This window comes from Drosophila montana, unplaced genomic scaffold, assembly GCF_035044405.1.
Source record: "Drosophila montana isolate Dmon_TW-CO22-7 unplaced genomic scaffold, ASM3504440v1 contig_3468_1, whole genome shotgun sequence".
Lineage (NCBI taxonomy): Eukaryota > Metazoa > Arthropoda > Insecta > Diptera > Drosophilidae > Drosophila > Drosophila montana.
Window position 1 is genome coordinate 188,405 of NW_026998349.1, and position 15,403 is coordinate 203,807.

Sequence of the window (15,403 nt, forward strand, 5' to 3'; positions counted from 1 at the left end):
ATATACATTTCAATAAATATGCTTAAAATGCCAAACGCATGGTTGCTTCAAATCGATGTTGCTATCGCTGTTATCGCCGGCCGCAATATGGCAACACTGTTGGGCGGGCATTTGAAATAAATGTAACGAACGGCTTAAAGTTTTTTTTTTTTAACATTTATATTTGTGTTTATTTAAATAGCAACTAAATAACAATAACTAGTATAAAGCGGAGTATCCAATAGCATTACATCACCCACCGTTTTGCGTATTAAAAGTACAAAAGTACATGCTCATATTTAGTTAGATTCTGATTTCTGAAAATATAAATCGATTCATTGACTTGTAAATAAAAACAATTAAATACGGGTAAAGATATAGGTGTTATGTTATGTTTCTCAAGTGTACAATCAAATTGAATAGGTTATTTACATTTTACAGGGGTTAAAGGATGCATGTTTTTGTTGTTGTAATTAAATGCAAAATAGATACTTAATACTTAATATACAAGTTAGTACAAAGCACAAAGCCCATTAAAAAAATAAACTAATACTAAATGCTTGTGCATTTACTGCGAATGCGAATCCAAATCTAGTATAAATGACAAAAGTCCACTGGCTGATGGTGTTACGGCTCAAGTCCGCCATAGACGTAATGGATTCTAGCGCGACAACAGCTTGCCCTAGAAAGGTGGACGTAGGTTGGGCATGAATTGGAATTGGAATTTATGCAAATATGCGTGTGTGGTGCATATGATTTGATTGGGATTTGTGTAGTTGGCCCGGTGAAATTGTGTGTACGTATGCATGTAAAATAATCACATCGATTAATATTGGCCACAAACCAAATGCCTCGGCTGCATAATATACCTTTCTTACCTGCAGATAATAGTTCATCAAGAATGTGAGCCCAATGCCGAGACCAGCGGCAAATATATGTGACAGATACAAGTTGGGGAGCGGGCGGCGTTTGCGCAACAGGAACGAAAGCAGCGAACTCTTCCGATCCGAATACGGCGGATAGCGGGCACTATATAAAAGAATATAAAATGGAATGAAAAGATATATGTATATATGTGTATGGTGTGCCACTTACGATGCCATCTTTTCGCCCAGCATGGCCAGGTTCTTGCCCAGGCACGACTTCTTGTGCGTGAACGTATCGAATCCATATTTGCCATGATAGCTGCCCATGCCGCTCATGCCGACGCCGCCAAAGGGCAGGGTATCAACTGTCAAAGGGAAATCCCGAAATGTTATATATCAATGTCAAGCAAATAGTATGAATGTATTACTATAATTGTGTTAGCTGCAGCATATTGCAATATTTGTTATTTAGTTTTATTTGCACAGCCAATCCAACCCGGTTGTTAATTAAATATTCGCACTTGGCAAATTGCTAAATTATTTCGCAAGCAAGCATTTCGTAATTAAATCAAAGGCCAATTAAATAAACAATTTAAAACCAATTCCAATAAAACCTGCGAGTTGTGTGTGCGCAGCGTATTTGTGTCTCGGTGTGCTTTTTAATATGTGTATAAAAAAACTGCTGCAATTTATATAATTTCGAGCTGGTCAACATTCAAAGATTTTGTGCTACATTCGAATTGCATAAACACGACTTTAAATCAAGTTTAAATTTAAACTAAGTTTCTATTTATTTGTATCCATATATATACCTCCGACGTGCATTATTGTTTCGTTGCTGCAGAATCCGCCGCTTGTCGTATTATTCTTAAACTCTTTGATTAATTTACTAGAGTTCGAGAACACGTAGAGTACAAGTGGTTTTTCTCTATTCAATCGAGAAGGAAGTTCAAAACAATTAACATACATTTACATTAACAGATAAGCTACAAAAATGATGACAAATTCAAATCACATGCCAAACTAATTAACTAAAACACATACTGGAACAGTCTGGAGCATGAGAGTTTGATGAATTACAAAATCGAATGAATCTGTGTGCGGGGGCAAACTAATATATATGTAGTTATATATATATATGTAATATACTACAAGTTGATTTGTGCGAAAAATCGAATCAAATTCAGGCGGGTTTATAAGCAGGCTCAAGTTCTCGCGTCTATGCATTCCACTTCTTATGCTAACTTTCTGCATAATGAGTCTGAATTGCTGCTAGATTTGAGCCGGCGACTTTACGCTTGTCAGTCCGACGTTCGGTCACTTTTGCCTGGCTGCGTTTTTTGTACAAACTTTGACCGCCGCTTTAACCTACTCATAGGTCGAACTTTCCATACCAAAGTCTAAGGAAGCTTCAGTTAAAAGTTCAGACAGATAATACAAATAATCTTATATATACGGGAAGCATTAATATACACAGGAATCGGGCTTTGCTGTTGGCACACAACGCTAAAAGAGATTACATTAATATTTAAACTAGAACCGACACCAGATTTGTACAACAATTAACTTACAAATATTTAGCCAAACTTAAAAGAAAACTGGGCGCAGGCAAACAGAGGGGGGGGGGGGGTGAAAAACAGGGGGGGGGGGTAGCAGCCGCAACCTTAATGCACAAATTGTTGTTGCAGAAATTAAGAACTTATTTCAAGTAGTTAAAGGCTAGACGCATACACTATATACATATATACACATATATATACATATATATATATATTTATAGATATATTTATGAATAACCGCAGCCAAAATTGAAGTCGCATAGCATCCATTTACATAGGTTTCTTTGACATTTTCAAGATCTTACCGGCATAATGCATGATCGTGTCATTGACGCACATTCCGCCCGATTGTGTGCCATTCACGAACAGATCTAGGACCTCGGTTTCCGATGTGAAAATATACAGGACGAGCGGATTTTCTCTACATTTTGTGTGTATCGATTCAACGCAAAATTCAAGACAGACATGGAACATTTGTTGGCATTATTATCAGATTATAAACGAAGCCATTTTTGGCAGGGGACAACAGAAAAATCGAGTGTGTGTGTGTGTGTTTGATAAATGGGCGAGGACAATGATAGGCGAAATCAAATATATATATTGATATATAAACACATTCGATTTGGGCTTGGCGCAACGAACCGACATACCTGGCATTGATGAACTTGATCGCATCGTAGGCATTCTCGACTGTGTAAATGGGCAAGATGGGGCCAAAGATTTCCTCCTCCATGACGGGATCGTCTGGCTTGACATCAACCAGAATTGTGGGCTCTATGAAACGTTCGCCGGCATCGTATTTGCCGCCAACGGCAATGCGACCGGACTTCATCAGACCCAACAGACGCCTGCAAAGGCAAATTACACACAATACAATTTATGCAAAACAAAAAAACAGAAAACGGAAGGCGTTTCAGTTACTGGAAATTGTTTTGATTGATGACGCGACTCAGATCGGGGCTGCTTTGTATATTGTCGCCGTACCACTCCTTGAGCACCTCCTTGGCCTCGGCTATGAACTTCTGCTCCATCTCCTTGGAGCAGAGTATGTAGTCGGGCGCAATGCAGGTCTGGCCACAGTTGATCAGCTTGCCCCACAATATGCGCTTGACAGCTGTGCGCAGCTCCACCGATTTGTCAATATAGCACGGGCTGCAATAACAAAATAAGTTAATCTACAATTTATTCATTTATATGGGGAGCAGCTCACCTCTTGCCGCCCAGCTCGAGGGTTGTGGGCGTCAAATTCTTGTTGGCCGCCGCGTGCACAATTTTGCCTACGCGCGTGGAGCCCGTGTAGAATATATAATCGAAGCGTTGGTTCAACAGTTCGGCCGTCTCGCTGGGTCCGCCGCAGACGACGGGATAACAATCCTGGTTTTAGATTAAGTAAAATGAAATAAATTCTATTTGAATTTAGGTATCGTGTACGCACATTGTCCAGATATTTGGGTATTGTCTCCGCAATGAACTTGGCGCAATTGCCGGCAATTTCGCTGGGCTTGAGGACGACACAGTTGCCGGCGGCAATGGCCGAGGCAACGGGCACCAGCAGCAGCTGCAGCGGATAGTTCCAGGCGCCAATTACCAGAACAACGCCAAAGGGATCATTATAGATCTGTACATCGTCCAGCATATTGACAAACGATTTGTCCGGCTGCAAGCAATTATTGCGATTAGTTTCATGTCTATGGAATTTCCTATAAAGAACTCACCTTTTCCGACTTGACCCAGTCGTTCAGATTATAGAGTATGTGCTTGATGTCGTTCTTCATGAACTCCGTTTCGACAATTAAACTCTCCTGTTTGGGTCGTCGCAAATCCGCCTCCAGGGCGCTGATAATCTCGTTCTCATGCTCCTCATAGCAGCGCAGTAGATTTTCCAATTGCTTGCGTCTAATTAACGATAGATAATTGAGATATTAAATTAACAGAACAAGTAGGTGTCTTTAAGTCGCGGCTGCACGACTAGCATATACCCTGTAGCCCGGAAAAAAATTAAAATTTTAATATATGACAAGCCAAGGCTCAAGCCAAACTGGGTTAGCGAAAGGGCGCTGGTTCAAACCGTGAAAAAAAAGCAGCTGACAATTCTTTTTTGTTCATTCTTAAATAACTGCTGTGTTTATTTTAGGATCTATATGAAATCAGGGAGATTTAATGACATGAAAGTTAACTATATTTTGCGATTAGCCCATTTAAAATGTTTACAGGGTATTCAATTATTACAAGCCAGCTGTTAGAACGTATCTTGTTCAGCCGTGTGAACAGTTGTTAGAACAAGGCATCAAATTAGAATGCTGCTAACCGTTTTTTTTTTCGGTCTTTGATCTTTAATATCGGCTAAGTTATGGGCAATTAACGAACTAGCGAATAGAAGCAATAACAATAACAAGTACTCGAATAGCAAATACCTTAGATCAGATCGCAGTCGTTTATGCTGAGTAATATATGAGATGAAGGTCAATGCTAATCGATAATCGAAACCGATTTCATAATAATAAATTATACAGAATTTGGTTTTGAAAATGATTCTACGTTTCTCGCATATGACGCAACAAAGCGACATCAGCTGCTCGCTCAAATATATATTCACATATATTTCAATAAAATCTAGTTAGAACTGTAAAACCGGTCGACCTACCGGCGCATTAGTTGCTGATCTTTTGAAAAAAAAAAAAACGCAAATTCAGCTTTAGAGGCTAGCAACATAAATGTAGAACACATAACAAAGATGTTAATTATGTGCATAGCAGCTGGTATTACCCGATTTTATTGGGAATTTGTTGCTTTAGGCGGGGTGATTTTACGAAACGTGTGAAACACGGCTGCAAGGTGGATTCATAAAGATCCTCGGAAAGGAGTTTGAGCTGGAATCTTTGATCCCCAATTCCTCGAAGGAGGGGTGGATTGTCCGAAATGAGCGGAGAGGAGTTTGAGCTGATATTTTTGATCCTCAATTCCAGCTGGGAGGGATGGATTGTACGAAACGTGTGAAACACGGCTGCAAGGTGGATTTAGAAAGATCCTCGGAGAGGAGTTTGATCCCGAATATGTTACCCCCAATTACACCAGGGAGGGGTGAGAGAAGAGGAGTTTGAGCTGATATTTTTGATCCTCAATTCCAGCTGGGAGGGGTGGATTGTCCGAAATGTGTGAAACATGCAATGTGGATTCATAAAGATCCTCGGAAAGGAGTTTGAGGCCGAATTTTTGATCCCCAATTCCACCTGGAAGGGGTGGATTGTCCGAAATGTTGGAGTGGAGAGGAGTTTGAGCCCAAATCCTTGATACCCAATTCCACAAGAGAGCGTGGATTGTCCGAAATGTGTGAAAAACGTCTGCAATGCTTTTCTAATCAATTTTCAACCGCTAAGCCAGGAAAAGGAAAGTTAAAAACAGGCACGTGTCTAACTCTTAGGGTTTCAGCTGCTTGTCAATCAGTCAGTCAGTCAGTCAGTCAATCAGAACAAGTGTGTTCTGGTTGTCAAATCAGGGTCAAATCCAGGTGCAATTGTAGCTGCACTTGATTGCGCGATATGACGTGCATTAGGCAAATTATAGTAATTATATATAGAAATGATCGTACCGCATATCAATGAAGCAATTATCGCCATATGGCATTAACTCTTGATATTCAATTTAAAATACCAAGCAACGTTTTGACTTTGGGCGACAACTCTATGTATAATACATAGATATATTTAGCTACGTATGTATTTAAGCTTAGATGTTTTCTATGCGCTTCTATGAAAGAAGAAGGCAAAAAACAACAACAACAACAACAAAATTAACGCAGAACTCGACACGTTTCCTCAGAGTTTATTTCAACAAGAAAAAGATCATGAAACTAAATGGCTATCAACCTTGGCGCGGGGGGCCAAAGATACGTCCGCACTTCCGTTTCACACTTTGCGCTCAAAATGATATATATGTATATATATATAGTATATTGTCTTTGTTTATTAACATATCAATTTTTGCGCTTGTCTGTGTGTGCTTCCATATACAATATCATATCTCTCCAAATAACTGTCGTATCTAAATGCGAGCTATTAAAGTAATTATTCTAGCTGGTCGGAATGTAGTTCGAGAAAGTACTAAAAAACAAAAAGAGCAAAACAAAAAGAAGAGAGGATCAAAGATCGCAACCCGTTTAACACTGGACTCTAAGTGTACGTACATATATATGTATATGTGCGCATTTAGTGCAAAAGAAAGTGCTAAAAATGAGTACAAATGTTCCAGTAAGCTAATTTTTCCTTTTAATATATGGGTACACTTAAAACATGATTGATTGTATACTGATTAAAATCTAATAAGAGAATTTTAGTAACAGCAAATGGGTACAGCGCGCCTCCAATGTGTGCACTCCCGACTCTTGTTCTACATTTCATATGTACACATTATTTTAGACTTCAGTCTTGCTATGTATATAAATAGCTATCTACATTTCTTATCAGAGCAACGGCTGAGCTCCAGAGAAGACACAAAGTTCAAGTGAACGAGTTCAAAAGCTCTCTTTGCTACTTGGCGTGTTTGTACTGTGATCCCAAAATGAACTAGAGATATATCTGAGTGCATGTATATTTTTGTACGTATGTACGTACATATGTAATCATGTTTATTTTAACTACATCTACACAAATGTTTGCGTGTGGTAACGAATTGTGTTACTTTTTTTTAAGACGCCGCCAGCGTTGCGACAATGCTTGTAATTTACATTACATGACGACCTGCTTACTACATGTACTAACTAAAAAATAATAATTAAAATATAACAGCCTCAGCTGCTGTTGCTTGTTTTGGGCTTCGGCTGAAGCCAGCTTTGGTTACAGTTACTTACCGAAAGCTGACGTTCCTGGTCTTGCCGCTGGCGAAGGCGAGACGGGCGCGCTGCAGTGTCTGCTCGTTGTTCATCGCAATTGTTGTTGTTGTTGTTGTTGTTGTTGGTTTTGCACATTCGCAATGATCAGGTCGTGTTGTGGAGTTACATGCAGCACACACACACACGCACATGCAGATACACGGACATGAGCGCATATGTACGTACGTATATAGGAAGATAACGAAAACGAAAACAAAAACGAATGAAAACGACAAAAATCAAATAAAATCAGACGAATAGAAGGCTTAATGTTTGTTACGTGCACAAATGTTCGTTAATAATTGTTGTTATTGTTATTATTATTGCTCTCCTTGTCGTTTTTTTTTCTTCTTTTTTTTGGTTGTGGTGCTCGCATTAAATTGCATGCGGCATATACTACATAACTAATTTTGTTTATTTGCTTTTGCCGTTGCAATTGGCAACTGGCAACTGGCAACTGGCATCGAGTACAACACTCACATCATCGAAATTTGCCATTATATCGGGCTGTGCAGGAGCGGTTGCGGGTGCGGGCGCGGCGTTTTCGCTTTCTGCTTCTGCGGAATAAAAGAAGAAACACACACAAACAAGAATAAAAAACTTTGTTTACGTCCGTCTCAATGGGGCTGACTTGCACATTCACTTTTTATAATTATATATATTTATTTACTTTTACTGTGTTTTTTTTTGTTGGCGGGGCACAGAGACACAGGCTAACCGCAGAAGCTGTGGCAATGGGGCGTAAAAGCGAGCGATTAATTGACAAAAAAATGTACGCGCAACGCACAAATAAACACACAAAAACACAACCGACGACGTTCACGACGACGAGAAGATTGAAATTGAAATGGCGAGCAGTTGACTAAATCAGCCGCTGCGCTCTGCCTTAATCGTATTCAGTTCTTAAACCCGTTTCGAAAAGCAAACACCGCATGCCAACCTCGCTTAAAATGACCCCCCCCCCCACAACAAATACAAATCGGACCGAGTGAACTAAACAGCTGTTGCGAGTGAACGATTTTAGCCGAAAGCAGCTATCGAGTACGAGTACTGAGTACCAAGTACCGAAATGCGATTATTGCCGTTGCTGTTATCGTTTAATCGACGCACTCCGATAGTTTTGTAACGTTTGTTTGACAAAACCAAAATTAAAAAATTTAAATGAGTCGCTCTATGAAATGTAAATGCGGCATTATTCGATTAAGATTTACAAAGGGATATATATATGAAGAGCAAAATGACGTTTCTGTGGATCTACAAGTCGGCTTTTCAGTATAATATTTAAATCGCGTATTTTGAAAAATAAAATCTTTACCTTAGCAAAACAAGTGTCACAGCACAAATGCCGGTTGATACTGAATAAAATATTCTGCTACACGCAGTTATCAAGTCTGACTAATCGCAGCAAACATATATGTATAGAAATATTTGTTGTTTATGTACTGATAAAAGCAACAAGCGCAACAACTGTGCGTCTAATCTTTATGGTAATTGATACAATCAGTGGAATGTTATGCCATAAGCCGCAATGGATTTGTACACTTGTTTAATATAATTCCCCCCCGGGGTCAGCTGCACCTCCAAATATTGCCCACTAATGATGATTAGTTCGCCAGCAAATCGACACAGTCAGCATGATAGTACAAATCGTCTATATATATCCATTTAGGGGCCAACTTACCAATATTAATGACAGTCGTTCCGTCGCCTGCATCTAAATAATAATATTTATAGAATTGTTTTGCTCAAATAGTTAGTTAATAATTACAGTCTTACCGTTTTTTGTGTTCTTGTCACTCACATAAATGATGGGTATTGACTGTGTTTGTTGCCGATAATTGTCCGACATGTTGACAATTTTCTAGTTTTTTATTTAATTATTTTAACTATTATTATTCTCTTAAATTGTTAAGCTTTCAAGGCAAACGCAGTCGCGGCTCAGTTGCAACTAAAGGGAATATTAAGAAATATACGATTTTTTGCTAGCTGCACTTTTCTTGATACCCTGTAATACGGTAGGGTAATACGATTTTTTAATCAAAAGTGTTGCATAACTAAATAATAAATAAGATTAATTTAAAAGTTAAGATTTTTGCAAGTATTCAGAGTATTTGCTGTAATGCACCATAGAACTAAGATACCCTTTACGCATAGGGTAGCTACTTATGACAGTTTAGCACCATTTCACTGGGAAAATAATATGCAGCCCACATATGTTAAGTTTTTAATTGTGCAAAATGCAACGAAGACTGGCAGCTGGCAGCTGGCAGCCTTTTATTTTAGTTTTTTAATAATTAATTGCTTAATTATTTTAATTGTTGCGAGGAGAACAATTAACACGTTTCATTTATTGCCCCGGCGATATAAAGTCTCTCTGCACTTGACATATAAGATTTATTAACACCCCATCCCAAACAGTTTCAAGGCCCTCGCCATTTTGGATGTACATATACACATATTACATAATACTTATGTGCATGTGTATATGTGTATGTGTGTGTATTGACACAATTGGCGCCGGGTGACGTGCATTACAAGCGCTTTTGCATTCATTCCCAACTTGACATTGCGGGTCGACGACACTGGGTCACGTTTACGGCGCTCGATTCGATAACAAATACAATTACTAGACTGGTTATGGCTCATTGTTGCTTTGGTTTCACTTTCAGTCCAGCATCTCACCGCGTTTAATAGTTAAGTCATTAACACATTACACAATAAAAAATAAATAAAACTCATTTTGCTTTTAATTGTAATTCTATCGAAATTGCACTCAGAATCGCATCATTCACAATTTTACGGCGCAGCCTCCACTCGATTTTAATGATCTCTCTCCCTCTCACTCTCTCTCTCTCTCTCTTTAAGTTAAAGATCAGCCAAATAAAGCGCGCGCGCAGCTGAGTGCCAAAACGAGAGAAGCCAGGTTCAATGCATGTTAAAGTTCTTAACAGATAAACTTTTTTTTTTAAATTATACACTTTTCAATTTGCTCGTAATTGTAATTCTATCGAAATTGCACTCAGAATCGCATCATTCACAATTCACTCGATTTTAATAATCTCTCTCTCTCTCGCTCTCTCTGACGCTCTGTCTCGTTAAATTAGAGATTTGGTGCGCGCGTAGCTCAGTGGGAAGGCGCCCTTCTGACAAACGAGAGGACCCAGGTTCAATGCAGCTTACAGTTTTTAACAGATAACCGTTTCTTTTTTAATTATTCAGTTTTAAATTTTTGTTTAGCTTGTTGCATTTAACTTTTACTTTAAGTTTCGCACTTAAATCTTGAATGACACCAATATTTTTCACTGTGTAGTACGGGCAGCGCGTGTTTGTTTTATTTTTGTTCGCATTAATATATTAAACGCTTATCGTGTGGCTTGCGACAAAATCCGAACGCCCGCTAATACAGCCAAAGGCCAATTGTGTACTGAGCTGTCTCCCGCCGCGGAGCTGGTGTCCATTTGGCCGCTCGACTATGCTTTGGATTACGAGTTTGATTTAATTACAAGTCGCGAGGTTGGGCGCAGCGCCTTGGCTCGATTTGTATGCACAACCTGTCGCCGCCGCCTGACGAAATACATATGTATATTGAAATCAAATCTTTGTGGCACGCATCAATACTCAAACCGATACCGAAACCGAAACCGAAACTGAGATTGTGTGAGACTCTCGAATCTCGAGTCTGAAAGCGCAGCGCAATTTACCCAAAGTGTGGAGATATTATGTGCGCCTGTTCGTCGTACAGTTAATTGGAATAGATTCACCTGACGGGCCAACGTTCGAAACACGTCTGCGGCTCGAATCCGGCCAAACGGCCGGCTTACGCTATGTGTTAGGCTCGGGTTTGGCTAGTTTTTTTTTTTTCTATATATATTTCGCTTTCAATTTTGTCAATTTTTGTTGTTGTTTTTAGCTCCGAGTTATGGCGTTATTCCAGTTTAATTTTGCCTAATTGCTGTAATCAGACATTTTTTAACAAGCCCGGCTGATTTTGAAATGCATTTTTTCATTTTGGTAAGACTCTAGTTTCGGCGGTTTTTTTTTTTTTTTAGCAATTTAAAGCTAAAAAATAAACAAATATTCTGCCAAAAAAAAAACTAACTAGCGTGCGTGATTGATGAGCTCCCGGTCGCGCGGCTATTTTTAACAAACTTTGCACATTAACATTCAAAAAATAAAAAGAGTAAATAAAAAATTTAAAAAAATCTTTGAGAAGATCGAAAGCTAAATATCCTTACTTAAATATATTTACAGAGACTTGCCCAAACACAATCAAAATCGTTTCAATTTTGGCATTTTTGGAGCTGAGCTCAAAATCTTATTTGAAGAACTGAATTCATCTCAAAATGTACTTAAATAAAGAATTTATAAATTTCCATTGCGATTATTTTAAGCTTATTTGAATTATGCACATTCTTGTAGAAGAACTTGATTCAAGTTTTTAAAGTTAAGTTTAACTAAATTTAAGAATATTAAAAACCAAAAAAAACCTTCTAAATTTAAGATAAAGTATAACTTGATTTAAGAATAGTTAAAGAAAAAAAAAAATTTTTTGTTTTATTAAATTTTTTAAATTAAGTTTGTCTTAATTTAAGAATATTCAAAAACTAAATGAAGCCCATATTCAATTTGGAAAATTAATTAAAGAATATTTAAAAACAAAATGAGCCTTGTTTTAAGCACTTTAATGTTTAATATATAGGCTATTCAAATACATTAAATAATAGATTAAGACTCATACCCTAGGAAAGGGTATTCAGAAAACCACCTAGTCCGCAAAGGTTGATGCTAATTGAGCTCTGCTCCGCCTCTGAATAAACTAGCAAAAGATCTCCTATAGATGATTTGTTTACTTTTCCCCCAAAACAGCTGTTGACGGCGCGCGAACCGGTTATTGAAAGACGCTTGAAAATTGTATTTTTTTATTTTTATTTTTTCTGAAGTATCTACTCGAAACCCGCAGCGGACCCTGACCATGAAGATCAGACTTCGAGCCGCAGTTAGATTGTCAAACAACGCGACAGGTTTATCGCCGTCTAATTACTTTAATAATATGCTTGCATATATATAACTAAACAGATCTAATTGTGACTGGACTTTCGTTAATATGTGGTACGTGTTTAAGATTACTCCATTAGCCCGTCCGTATTTGTTAATTTGGCCCAAAAGTCACGCGATGCCAAAGCTCCGGTTAATTGCGAGACGGCCAATAAAAAATAAAGCAATCTAGTCTAGATACTCGAGCTGCAATTACCTACAATATTATCGCAGAGTCTGTCCATATATATATACTCCATATACTTCATATAATATATATAAACTCCATTTTACAAATACGATACTTTTATCTTCAGAAATTATAATAAACATTTCATGAATATCTTCTATAATACTTATAATCCAAGATGTATTTCAAAAAAAATTTCTTTATAAGAATTCTTTGAGCTCTTAACTCTTCAGATTTTCGAAGCATAACCTTAGGCGAACACACAAAATGGGCTTAACTCGAGAAATACCAAGTTTAAATTAATTAAAAAATGGTAAATCAAAATGTCTTTACTTATGAAAATCATTCAAAATTTGACGTTAGTTATGGAAGTCTAAGATGTGGTTCCAGGATCTCGGATGGTATAATTTATAGTAAAATTTTTTGAATGATGAATTTTAATTAGCAAATTTTAAATGCCAAATCAAACTAGAAACTTAAACATGCACAAAAAGTCAATCCTAATGAAAATCGGATAAGTTTTCACCAAGTTATGATAGTTTGAAATTTTGACCCACCCCACAAAAATTTTAGTTTAGACAAATTTCGACTAAAAATATTGCTATCCAATTGAAAAGCCAATGCATAGAAGAGATTAAACTAAACACAAAATGCTATTCTCCATGAAAATCGGTTGATTTTTAAATAACTTATGACAATTTGAAATTTTGGTAGGCGAATTTTTCCTCTTTGAAGTCGTTGAAGATCTTACAAAGAAAACGTAGTTAAGAACATTTTTTTTTATTTAAATAAAGTAAAACATCGAAATTATTTTATTAGTGTATAATTTATTATTTAAATATGTTATAAAATTTGTTTATCGTATAAAATATACTCTTATTCTTGTCCCACATCAATATATATATATACATATATATAATATATATATATAAATATATATATTATTATGGTATGCATGTATATAGAAAAATTACAATTTAAGTATTGTAGAATTTTTTGTTGTTGTTGTTGTTGTTTGTTTTTTGTTGCTTTCCACACTATTACACAATTACAATTTTTAACTGCAACTCGTTATTGTTATAATTTGTCGCCTGGATGTAGGAGCGCATTTGCATCCATCTCAATTGAATGTAATTTAATTTCATTAATGTACTTATATTATGTATGTATATATGTATTGTAATGTAATACTTGTGTGTACCTAGTACAATGCTTCTGCTATGTAAATATATATATATGTAAATTGATGAATATTTTTTTCGCCTATGTATCTAAATTGATGCCAAAATTGTGAAATCGATGAAATGCAAATCATAGAAGGAGAGTTTCATCCAGTGTTGCCAAATGAAAAATAGCTACATTTTCAACTGCTTCTCGGCCGACGAATCAAAAATAAGCCGCAATTAGACGACTTGGCAACACTGCTCTCATCATGCTCTTTGTTTTGGTTTTGGTTTTGTTTTGGTAATTTCTTTCGTACAGAGTATAGTAGTAATTAGTTATGCACTATTTATGTATGTGTAGTTGCGTACGTAGTAGTAAGTATTTATATATATATATATATATATATATCATTTTATATATATGTATGTATGTCGCTATCGTATGTATTTATGTAAGTAGTATGAATACAATTTGTTCAGCATTTAAGTCGCCATTAGATGAACCAAGCATTTGAGTCGGTGTCTGTTGCAAATATACAATTCGCAGTTAGACTATTTTGATACACTAGATGTATATATGTATATATGTATGTATGTATGTATGTATAGATGCCTATATGTAGTATTCATTACAGCTATATGTATATGCGAAACCAGTAGCTGGCCTACAAATATTTTTTTAGGGGTTTCTTCTTTTTTTTTTTTTTGAATTTTTTTTTTTGTATTTTTTTTTAGTGCGTGTTTTTTTTTTTAATTCTGATGTTTTGAATGCTTAAATTTAAATTTGTACTCGTTTTGTACTCAATTGCTCCATAATTATTACATAAATGTATGTTAGTATGTATGTATGTATATGCATGCCTATGTTTAATTGTATATGTATGTGTGTGTACGTATTTGCCCAAAATGAAATATGCGCTCTTCGTTTTGGAATCGATATATTTTAAATGCTAAATGGTTTGTGTTGAATACATATACATATATATACATGTATGTATGTATGTATGTATGCATGTAGTTGGGTTTTTATTTCGTATTTCTTGAATTCTTGTCATATAAAATTTTAGTCAAAATTGTATTTTGATATAAGAATTCAGTTATTTTTCTTTTCTTTTGCATCGTTAATCGACATGTTATAAAAATTTGATTTATAAATAGGTTTTTTTTTCGTATTTTTTTTGGGAAAATTATTTTCACGTTCATTTAGTTGTTTTAGTCATTTAGTTGGCTTATAACTAAATACACATATATATATATATATACATGTGTGTGTGTGTATATATGTATATGCATATGTAAGTATGACAAAAAATTGAATACCTGATTTAAGTTTTGGATTCGTTTTAGTTCTCGTTAATTAAGCTACTTGTTTATGAGCATTTAGTTATATGTTGTTTCTTCCTCTTCTTCTTCTACTTCTTCTGCTCTACACGTAAATGTGGGCAATTTTTTTGGGATTTTTTCTCTTTACATATCTATGCATGTATGTATGTATATGTGAAATTAAAAAAAAAATACCTGCTTGCATTGAAATTTTTGGTATGTAAATGTTTAATTAACTATTTGAATGCGTAGCTGTGTGAGTGTGTGTGTGTGTGTGTGTGTGTGTATGATATTCATGATTCTAAATTGATTTTAGTTATATTTTGTTTTTGTTTTTGATTCTTAAGCCTTTGGCAAATTGTTCATGACTTTCAGTTTGTGTTTAACGTACATTAATAAACTTTAAACTTTAGATATACATT

At 36.1% G+C, this 15,403-nt stretch overlaps 1 protein-coding gene across 8 annotated transcripts; it reads right to left on the reverse strand.

Moving 5' to 3' along the window:
• Positions 1-140: 140 nt before the first annotated feature.
• Aldh-III (Aldehyde dehydrogenase type III) lies at positions 141-8,969 on the reverse strand. 8 transcript variants are annotated; one of them, XR_010437323.1, is made up of 12 exons: positions 7,752-7,828; positions 7,251-7,309; positions 4,120-4,300; positions 3,840-4,061; positions 3,615-3,778; positions 3,326-3,556; positions 3,055-3,252; positions 1,658-1,773; positions 1,075-1,210; positions 858-1,008; positions 552-661; positions 141-296 (listed from the first exon to the last, which is right to left on the reverse strand). XR_010437323.1 is itself a non-coding variant. In XM_064691821.1 (12 exons), exons 2-12 carry the CDS (start codon positions 7,767-7,769, stop codon positions 641-643), a joined length of 1,497 nt encoding a protein of 498 aa, XP_064547891.1. In that variant the 5' UTR covers positions 7,770-7,828; positions 8,953-8,969; the 3' UTR covers positions 344-640. The 8 variants fall into 8 exon arrangements, 6 of the variants coding, with proteins under 6 accessions (XP_064547892.1, XP_064547891.1, XP_064547889.1 ...); XR_010437322.1 differs by having other exon boundaries at positions 849-1,008; XM_064691821.1 differs by lacking the exons at positions 141-296; positions 1,658-1,773 and adding exons at positions 2,710-2,825; positions 8,953-8,969 and having other exon boundaries at positions 344-661.
• Between the last annotated feature and the right edge of the window lie 6,434 nt (positions 8,970-15,403).